Source organism: Protomyctophum bolini (genome assembly GCF_963924005.1).
Source record: "Protomyctophum bolini genome assembly, chromosome: 14".
NCBI lineage: Eukaryota > Metazoa > Chordata > Actinopteri > Myctophiformes > Myctophidae > Protomyctophum > Protomyctophum bolini.
This window is the reverse complement of record NC_137875.1, coordinates 11,843,437-11,854,586: the sequence shown is the minus strand read 5'-3', so window position 1 is coordinate 11,854,586 and position 11,150 is coordinate 11,843,437. Positions and strand designations below refer to the sequence as shown.

At 42.3% G+C, this 11,150-nt stretch overlaps 1 protein-coding gene across 1 annotated transcript; it reads left to right on the top strand.

Annotated features, from left to right (window-relative positions):
* Nucleotides 1–205: 205 nt before the first annotated feature.
* Nucleotides 206–7,519, top strand: opn3 (opsin 3; the record flags this gene model as incomplete). The annotated part of the gene is made up of 4 exons (XM_080782164.1): nt 206–530; nt 4,047–4,366; nt 6,554–6,805; nt 7,229–7,519. The coding sequence occupies 4 exons, from the start codon at nt 206–208 to the stop codon at nt 7,517–7,519; spliced, it is 1,188 nt and encodes a 395-aa protein (XP_080638290.1).
* Between the last annotated feature and the right edge of the window lie 3,631 nt (nt 7,520–11,150).

The following is an 11,150-nucleotide window of genomic DNA, read 5'->3' as shown; positions in this document are numbered from 1 at the left end:
CTACAAACGTCATTAAAATCATTACCCTACAAGACAAGTTCATTGAGTGTACAATACATGCGTCAGGACTCCGGAGTGGATGAGGAGCTGCCTGCGGAGCAGTGCGGACACTGCTACTTATTACATCGGCAAGAGACTTCATGGTCATTATGGTCGTTGCGCGCACCGTGGCGCACAGCACCATGTTGGAAACGAAATCCACGCAATGAATCCTGCGAACAACGACACCAGAACAGAACGAAGTAGTGCAGAACAGGACATTTTTGCAGCCGGCACGTACAAACTTCTAGCTTTCACCATCGGAACCATTGGAGTATTTGGGTTTTGCAACAACGTTGTCGTGATCGTACTTTACTACAAATTCAAGAGACTTCGGACGCCCACGAATTTGCTGTTGGTCAATATAAGTGTGAGCGATTTGCTGGTGACAGTCACCGGATTAAACTTTACTTTTGTTTCGTGCATCAAAGGCGGTTGGACTTGGAGCTCCACAACATGCGTCTGGGATGGATTCAGCAACAGCTTATTCGGTGAGGAAACTTGCACAGTTGCACAGTTTTGCACACTATCCCTATCCCTCCCTTTTATTGTTCGGTGTCAGACACCGAACAATTAAAAAAAAGCCAGAACTTTTGTAAGAAAAAAAAATCTGGCTTTGAAGTGTAATTTTGATTGATTGATTGATTACTTTAACAGTTTGCATGGACAAGCGCATGGAAGTATAGTAGGCTACAGTACAATTAGCCTACTACAATACAAGATCTGCTAAAAAAGATTAATCCAACTTTTTGGATTGTGGTCCAAGAAGAGTCAATATAGTCTTGTTTCCATTCGGGTCTACTCGACAAATTGTTTTGTAGCCTATATGGCGTGCGTTACGCGTTTGGCGACCGTTTTACGCAAGGAATTCAAACCTCTATTCGAATTATCTAACACATAATGGTAGGCTACAATTCTCACTATTGTGCATTCATAAAGTTGTCATCCTGTTATGTGTGCGACTTCTAATCTAAGTTAAATAAAACGATCAAGTTCAAACAGATCGAATGGCCTGGTTCGCCGCTGGGACATTTGACTTATTACTAGAAATGTGTGATAATGAGGTAATTAGTTCAAACTTGCAGCCTTGACAAGTCCTCTATAAATATATGCTTATAATAAATGGGTTTCTGATGATCGTCTCCACCAGGCCGAAGGCATGGGGAGAGAGTATGTTTTGCACTCCGTGTCGGTCCGTGTGTGTGTGTGACTGTTTGTGTGTGTGTGTGTGTGTGTGTGTGTGTGTGTGTGTAGGCTACAGCTAATCTCCGGCACCGTTAACCCGGTCAATGCCAAATTTTGCACGCACTCCCCCTTGGATGCCAACGATGTACCTCTGCTCCAAATTTTCCAGAACGGCCGACTGTTGAAAAACATTTTTTTTGGTATTACTCCTCCAGATTATGTCCAAAAAGCTTTCAAAGTTTGCAAGATTGGCCCGTTTTGAACAAAAAGCCTCAAATCATGAACGCAGTGTGCAATTTACTTGAAATCTTTCACAGACTTACTACTAGGCTAAGGAATATATCCCACCCTTTTCACATTGGCCTGTTATAGCGCCATGCCGCCCACAACAGGTGGATTTTTGCAAAACACATTTTTGTAACAAAATGCCTCAAATCATCCAATTGCCATCCAAGGCGTAAGAAGAAATGGCACACTTTTCACATTGGCCTATTATAGCGCCACCAGGAGGCCACAACCTGACCTGCCCTGGTGCAGGAGACCTGTGCCCCGAGGGGCACATAATCTAGTTTCCTCTTCTCCTGTCATCTGAAAGAGTGCCGTGATTTTTCCCACACTAAAACATGATCATCAGGTATTATATAAGGAGGACCTTTTTTCCCCCAAAAAGGTGTACAGTTAAAATTTAGTTTTTATGTGGACACGCCCACCAGTTCATTAAGCATGCCTGGTTTGCCTATGGGTGGTGATCCACCTGAACTGAAGCCGCACCCACAGCTGTTTTATATGATAAAGGGGGAGGGGTTAGGGTTTATTCCTGGAGGCTGAAACCTTGACAGTCAAACGTGCCAATGAAAAAAAACAGTGATATAGTGACATCACAATATCATCATCTCCACAAACCCCTCCCCTTAATCATACAAAGGGAAGACATCATTGCCATAACAATCACACCAAGGGGTCTAATGAAGTACTGTCACCTCACACACACACACACACACACACACACACCTCCTTTCGTCATTGAAATGACATTGAGCTGAAATGACATGAGAAATGCTAGAGATAAGCACAATCTTTCAACCTGGCATCCCTATTTTGAGCATGTCATTACTATACTGTACAGGTGGTTCTCAACCAGTGGTCCTTGAGGAGGTTCCAGGTGGTCTCCAGCTAAATGGACCCTCATAGATCTTTAACGCTTGAGAGTATAAAATGAAACCAAATGGACTCTTACGGGTCCATTTAGTTTCATTTTAAAGTAATGCAGATGGAGAACATATGTAATGAATTGCATTTTTTTTTTTTATAGCGCTTTTCCAAGTGCTCAAAGCGCTTTACAATGGTTCATTCATTCATACATTGGGAGGTGAAGCGGCGAACAGTCGACGCCAGCGTCCTCACTTGTAGAAAAATTGTTATTGATTGTTACGTTCACAGTGAATGAGTGGCTGCCGACCGGAAGCATTCTGGTGGCCCAAACTGAACACGGAAGTGTTGGCTGCATATAGCCCATTGTAAGTCTGAGAGAGTGAAAACAATAAAGGGATGCTCCGCACACTCAAATCTGTGCACTATCATAGCTTGCAATAAATGATTGTGCATGAGTGTGCGGAGCCTCCCTGTATTTTTTCATTTCTATACTTTTGTGATTCCAGCGCCTTTCAGCAGATGTTGTTTGAGTAAAAAATGAAACCAAAAGAGTCCGGGTCCATTTGTTCACTCACAGTTACATTGACTAAGGATTGTACTGTAGGCCTACACTTAACTCTCGCCCACAATAGAGTCAGTAATTTGTGTGAGAGCACGGCTTCATCTTCACACGTGTAACCTTTGTGATACAGTACGTATACGTACAGTATATTAGACCTTAGTGAGCAATGTGATCTGTGGGAGGCACGTGTCAGGTGAGTCTGGAGCAATGTGCCTGGGGGGGGGGGGTGTACAATACACGCCACCACAGCACCGAAAGAGAAGCTGTGGCTGGAGTCCAGTGGGGGGTGAAACTACATAGCAACATCCCCAGTGTTACTTTAACTCTGAGCATGTAGGATACAAATGGGGTCCATTTGGTGATATTTGTACATTCTCAGAGTTTAATTGATCTGCAGGGGGGGGGGGGGGGGGGGGCAAGGGCCGCGGTGGTCCGCCAGCCAGCCGACCCATTATGCAATTTCAATATAGGTTACAGGTACAAATTATGATTAAACGGTTTGTACCAATATACGAGATTGAAATCACAGCTGTTGGTCTGTGAGTGGGTATGCCATATGCTTGATGGGTTCAGAATGAAGACTTAATGTTTGCATCTGTGTTACATACCATTCAAACAAAGCAAAAAATGGTGTCACTGAGCAAGTCAATTAAACCCTAACAGCTCCCTCCATGCACTCAATATAACCCGAGAAGCCATCAGCCGGGTGAAGCTCATACCGAAGCTTTGTTTTTCCTTCTCCATTTATTTTATTTTCTACTGACCCAGATTGAGTAGTGAGTACTTTGCATTAAGGACTTTACATTGGACAATCCTCGTAGTTCCATAATGTCATCAAATAAAAAGGCAATGCATTGCTCAAAACGAGGGTGAAAAAAAACAACCTTTTGGACAAAGGGGAACCTGCTGTGGCCTCCTGACTTGAAGTCAGAAGGCCACAGCAGGTTCCCCTTTGTCCAAAAGCTCTGGATTGGTTCAGAGCTGTTCAACATGTTTCTTCCCCTACTTAGTGGCTTAACGATTTCTGATACTTTAGTTTAGTATTGGCCTAAACACCACGACTGCCTCTCTCTGCCTCCCCTCCCCTCCCCCCTACCCATGCCCGCAGGCATCGTGTCGATCATGACCCTGTCCACGTTGGCGTATGAGCGCTACACGCGCGTGGTCCACGCCAGGGTGGTGGACTTCCCCTGGGCCTGGAGGGCCGTCGCTCACATCTGGCTCTACTCACTGGCCTGGACGGGCGCTCCGCTGCTGGGCTGGAACCGCTACACGCTGGAGAGGCACCGGCTGGGCTGCTCCCTGGACTGGGCTTCTAGGGACCCCAACGACGCCTCCTTCGTCCTCTTCTTCCTGCTGGGCTGCTTCGTGGTGCCCGTGGGCGTCATGGTCTACTGCTACGGGAACATACTCTACACCGTGAGGATGGTAAGCTCCTTGTCACAATTGTTATGTAGACTTAAGATAGCATTTTATACAGCCTTATAGCATGTTACGTAGACAGCACTCGAATTGTCATAGCACTTTATATGTATAGTATAGTATAGTATGTATAGTTTATATGTATATAGTTTCATTCTATAGATATTCTACGGTTACGTTCTTAGCTTACGCATATTTTTATTTATTTTATGTATTGCCATGCTTTTGTTCTTGCTTAATGTAAATCGCTCTGGATTAAGAGAGTCTGCTAAATGCCTAAATTGTAAATTGTTACACATAATCGGTCTAATCGCAATTATTATTTGAGAAGATCGCAATATTTGTTTCGTCATAATTGTTGTCCTTGTTGAAAGATTTTCATACATAAATGAGAAAGGAGAAATAGCAGATCTACAAGTTTGTAAACTTGTAGATTAGCTATTTCAGCATTTATTTTTTTCAGCAATTTTTTTATTTCATACAAAACCTAAAAGCCAAAACAAATGTTTTTTCTTAATGTTCCAATTGACAATGCCAAAAACAGTTAGGTGACAATTTATCATCAACTTAAATGTGTAATGGTGCCCTGTAGTTAGACTGCATGTAAGACAGTCTGTCCATAATTCTCTTGAGCTGGTTGAAAAAGTAAAATTAAATAAATAAGTCCATGCAAAACCCTCCAAAACCAAATACGTCCTTTGGAGTTATAGGCCGATCACTTATTAATTATGAATATCCCAAGATGCTAAATTGTCTTGCTGTACAGTACGTACTAGTTATTTTCTCTAACCCTAATCAAAATGTAGTCACTCCCATTCATACAATTCACTCTCATTATCCTACTGTACCCTCTGGGCCATGTCCTGTAATTAATAATTTCTAGCCTACGCTCATTGTTCTGTTAAACCCAGGCTGCTTATAGACTGACTCTCATCCACGTGTGCTATCAATCTAATCAGTAGTACACGTCATCTTGGTATGAAATAAGAAAGAAAGGGATGTCTGACTTCTTCTTCTTTCGTGTATCATCCTCAAATGTCCAACTCAGTATCGAGTAGCCACGCCCTTGTCTCTGGTCCCACGTGGAAGAGGCCGGCCTCCGAAGGAGGTCTGTACAGGGAGCAGGTGTTAATTATGTGCTCGGCAGATTGCTCGGGCTCGCCGCACTCGCCGCACTCTTCATTGCTGATTTGAAGCAGCCAACTCCAGTGCGTAGGCGGTTCAGTAGTGTCCACTGCCGGCGTGGCAGGTCCTATCCTTCAACGCCACCACCCGGGTCAAGGATGTCTCCAAGGATAAACTGTTACTATACATCACATCATGGAATGTGTAGGTGGTAAATGGTGCATTTATATAGCGCTTTTATCCAAAGCGCTTTTCATAGATTGAGCATTACATTCACACACCGATGCCAAGGCACCAACCTACACATTGAGAGCAATTAGGGGGTTCAGAGTCTTGCTCAAGGACACTTCGACACCAATTCTGGGGGAGCCCGGGATCACTCACGCTTCCCACTCTACCCCTGAGCCACTGCCGCATGTGTGTGTGTGTGTGTGTGTGTGTGTGTGCGTGTGTGTGTGTGTGCATGCGACTGCACTTGTGTGCGTGTCTGAGTGCTCACTGGGTAGCTGTAGATGACTCACTATGTGCTTCTTCTGACAATGAGCAGACAATCACCATCGATTAAGATAGATTCAGTTACAACCTTTGCGTCGTGTTCCACTGGGTATTGAAACAGAAAAATAACAATGATAAATACACTCATACAATTTCAACATAGACAACTGAAATAGCAAAACTGTTGTTACTGTAAATGGAATCCGTTATTGGTTCACCTGCTATTCAGCCAGCTCTTAATAGAGGACGTGAAGTGAACAATAAAGCTAATCGAGTACGTTCTACACAACTGCTGCGGAGTACTTAAAGGTGTGTACTAGTTTGAAATAAGAACCACAGTATATCAGTCCATCATGACTCATTGTGAGCTTGTAGATCGTCTATTTTCAAAAGTGTATGTAGGGCTGAAGTGGTTAGTGTATTTTTGTAATAATAATCAAAATATACAAAGTAACTAAAGTTTTCAAATAAATGTATTGGAGTAAAAGCACAATATTTACCTGAAATTGTATCTAAGCACAGTAGTTACTTTACACCACTGATTCCACCACGGTTTCCTCTCATCCTCCGCAGCTGCGCTCCATCCAGGACCTGCAGACGGTTCAGATCGTGAAGATCCTGCGCTACGAGAAGAAGGTGGCCATGACGTTCCTGCTGATGATCTTCTGCTTCCTGGTGTGCTGGACGCCCTACGCCGTGGTGTCCATGATGGAGGGGTTCGGCAGGAGGGGCGTGGTCTCCCCCACCGTGGCCGTCGTGCCCTCCTTCTTTGCCAAGTCCAGCACGGCCTACAACCCCCTGATCTACTTGTTCATGAGTAGGAAGGTGAGAACTACAAACCCCTGATCTACTTGTTCATGAGTAGGAAGGTGAGAACTACAACCCCCTGATCTACTTGTTCATGAGTAGGAAGGTGAGAACTACAAACCCCTGATCTACTTGTTCATGAGTAGGAAGGTGAGAACTACAACCCCCTGATCTACTTGTTCATGAGTAGGAAGGTGAGAACTACAACCCCCTGATCTACTTGTTCATGAGTAGGAAGGTTTTGTTCCAGGGACCCCCTAGACGCAGATATTCGAGTTAAAAACGTTTGCTGTGAAAAATATGTACCGGTACTCAAACATTTGAACACATTTTCAAAATTCTTCAAAAATAGCAGCTCTACAAGCTCATAGCACGGCACTAAATATCAGTGTTTTCCCATTCTCCACGCCTTCTCGCTGCCTCCTCCTCCTCCTCGGACAGATCCGCCGCTGTCTGCTGCAGCTGATGTGCTCGCGGTGCTCGTGGCTGCAACACCACGGCAGCAAGGAGCGCCCGGTCGCCCCGGTGGAGCGGCCCATCCGTCCGATCGTCGTGTCCCACGGGTGTAGCGGCAGGGACCGGCCCAAAAAGAGGGTGACCTTCAGCTCATCCTCCATTGTCTTCATCATTGCCAGTAATGACAGTCATCACCACCAGCAGCTGGAGATGACCTCCAAGAACAGTGCCTCAGAGATCAACATCATCCAGGTCCGGCCGCTGAGATCTTTTTGAGGGTGATCGTGTTTAGGGTTGGAGACCCGGAGGGAACCGGTTCTTTTACAGACCCGGTTCCGTAGATTGAAGAACCTGGAATCGGTCCCATAGTATTTGTAACCGTTTCTGGAACCGTTTTTTGTCAGAGCTGGTATGTGGACTTGACGTCTGCGATACACTTGTTATAATACCAGTGATTCTCAAATGTTTTAATTTCACTCTGAGAGTGTACAATATTTGTACACTCACTCTCAGAGTAAGGGTCCATTTGGTTCCATTTGTACACTCTCAGAGTTACAGACCTGTAAGGGTCCATTTGGAACCCCTATAGGTCTAATCGTTAAAGGGAACCGGATAAAGGACCAATCTTCATATAATTGGTCCACACTAATGTTCATGATAAAATACGTTTTTTTCCTACTCAGTCTGTCTCTCATAGGAGGGCTGAGGGAAGTTCAGAAACCATGACATCATCATCCTTAGACAGATTCTCTCTATATGAGATTTAAAAATATATATTATATATATATTTTATTATAACAATGGCTTCCATTTTCGCATTGCAACTTTTTAGGAATAGAAAAGCCTGCACTTTCTATTAGCTTGAATTCCCCGTCGATGATGTCACTGGTGGACGGGTTTCTGAACTGCCCACAGCCCTCCTATGAGACACAGATCAGTAGATTTTTATTTATTTATTTTTTGCTATTATGCGATTATTAGTGAGGACTAATTATATGAAGATAGGTTGAAAAGTGGTGAAGTGGTCCTTTAAGAAATCGGACCGTTAAGAGGGCATCATTAAGGAACCGGATTGGTTAAAATCCTAAAGGTGCTCCAGTTCAACCCGCCTCTCTTTCGAGTATGCCTTAGGACAATTACAAGCCAAAATAACCCTCTCTGACCTTGTAAGGTGGCTTTTCTGCCACTTAACCTTTTTTCAGGATCCATTGTTGCAGAGTGCAGACATTTACAGGTCATTCTTAAAATATACCTCGGCTACTTTGGAAATGAAGGCTTGCCCTCAATTTGTACACAGTGGCGTCAAGTCAGATGCCTTAGTTTCCTGTTATCGTTATCTCAGAATTATAGTACAGCACTACTGAATTACAATCTGTACATACTTAGTATTATGGAGCTTTTACACTGCATGGTTCTGGGTCAACACGACTTGACTCGTTTTTGTTCGTGTTTGTTTTTCCATTGGTTAAAAGTAGTACTTTGTACCTGGTACTTCACCTCGGGTCAAGGTTCCAAGGTCAAAAGTCGGTGTGAAAAACAAACTAATGATTGTTCTGAGAGAATCTTCTTGACTAGCATCACGACAGACTAGCCATGATTAAATGTGAAATATGAAACGATGTCGAGCTGTTTATTTTTTAAATGTAAATCGGAAACAGTTTGTTAGATTGTGCAGTTAAAATTGATTGTTCCTAGACAAATCACCATTGTTCTTAATCAGTGCTCTCATATGCATAGATCAACCAGCTATTTTGAAAATGTAAGGCACCCATGCAAGTGTCCTGACCCAGTGTTTGTGAACCATTACACTAGTCTCAGTAATTCCCATGTTCTAGCATCAGGTGTGATCACATACTGCACGCTAAGTTTAGTTTATTTCTGACCTTTCACATGTATAACAATACATAATACATTATACAGACACTTGAGTGGCCAGAAAAGGTGTAGGCTGAAGCTAAAAGCTTATAATTGCCTACCGTATTGTATGACTATATAAACCTGTGTTGATTTCGTCGACTAATACTATGGCGAAAAATGTTCGTCGACTACCTTATTTCACGGATGAACTCAATGGAAACTAAATGAAAACTAAGCTATGACGACTAAAACTAAATATATTGACAATTTCGTCAACAAATAAAAACTAGACTAAAATGTTAGGAAGTGGACAAGAGATCCAGTATAAGTAAAAGACACAAGTCATTTTACACTTGGTTGCATGCTGAAAATAGCAGATCTACAAGCTCACAACGCGTCGCGACACGTGAGCTTGTAGATCGGCAATTTCCAGCAAGTGTAAAATCAGTCATTACGGCATCGAGGCCCGCCAAAATAAAATTCTAGTCGACTAAATCAACTGTAGATTTAGTCGCCTAAAACTAGACTAACACTGGAACATTCCAGGTGACTAAAACTAAATGAAAACTATTCGAGACTATGACTAAAACTAAAATCTAAATTTGCTGTCAAAATCAACACCGCTGTAAACCTGTGCTTGGCTCCGTATGTTGCTGTGTGAATGAGTCAAAGCCTTATCTTATAGCTCTACTTCAGCCACAGAATGTTGCTCACAAATGCTCATTATTATTGTATTGAATAAAGAGGTCTTATTTGTATGCTAGCCATGTGTACATGTGTGCTTTTCATATCATCTCGTGTCATCCAAGTTGGCAGTCTTCTACATCAGAGTATTTGATGGAATTTACTTCATGATCATATTGTGAAATTAGATGAAAGAAGGACTGGCCCATAGGCAACTGCAGCGAGAACTCCCTTTCACAATCTCCTTGTCTATCATTTTGATTCATAGAGATATACTGTATACTATACAAGTGATAATGACTCACATGTGACAGAGTACATGTAAATAATTTAACTAGTGGACCTTGCGGCCATTCTAATTTGTGGATTTGTGATAATTATGACGTACTTTCAATCAGAATATCAGCAGCGGCTTAACATTTAATTTACATTAATTTACAATTCCACAGAGATGCCCATATATATACACACACACACACACACGCAAAAAGATATTTCTGATCTTCTGCTAAATGTAATGAACCATCAGGCCTGCTTTCTGTCAGCAGAGTCAAAACCAAACAGAGAAGCACCATTCAGTTTATGCACCACATAAGTATCTAGAACAAATTCCTAGAAAACAGCAGACTGTCTCCTACAACGCAAAGGTGAATATGTTTCTGTTTGCTTTTTATCGAGGCCTTTGATTAATTACAGCTGCACTGTCTGTAACATTATTATATTAAATTGCATTTATAATATATTAAAATTATATTATTTTATACCATGTTTCTGTTGCACTTTGTCTTAATACTCTTAATGGTTCGTGTAAGGCACTTTCAATTGCCTGGTTGTTAAAATATGCTAAATAAAGTAGCCAGAAGTTGGTGCCGCCCGTGGAGGATCGGAGCGGAGATAGAGAGTAGACAGGAACATGATCAAAATTGATGTGGAACTTTGAATATGCCAGTCCAATGTATGTAATCTCTCCATCTATAATAACCTATTTTAGGGTCACACTCACAACTGCACAGAAAGATCAGAAAGCAAGGACAATCTTTATTTGTTTTTTTCGCTTCTTCAGATGAACATTCTGAACACGATAATTGTGCTCATTTATTTGATAATGTACATTTGACTTTATACAATCTGTACAATGACAAGTTGTAACCTGTGCATTAAAAACCCTGACGTCAAATCAACCACTACAAATACATGTTAATCAACTGTAAAAACCAACAGTTAATGGCTTGCTATAATAAAATATAGACTTTTAGAAATCATGACTGGAATTGCCACGAGCGACTGCCAAGCAAGACTGAGGCCAATTCTAAAGAAAATGTCTACTAAACAGTTTTCTGAAAAACCTGTTTCTAAGTCAGTGGTG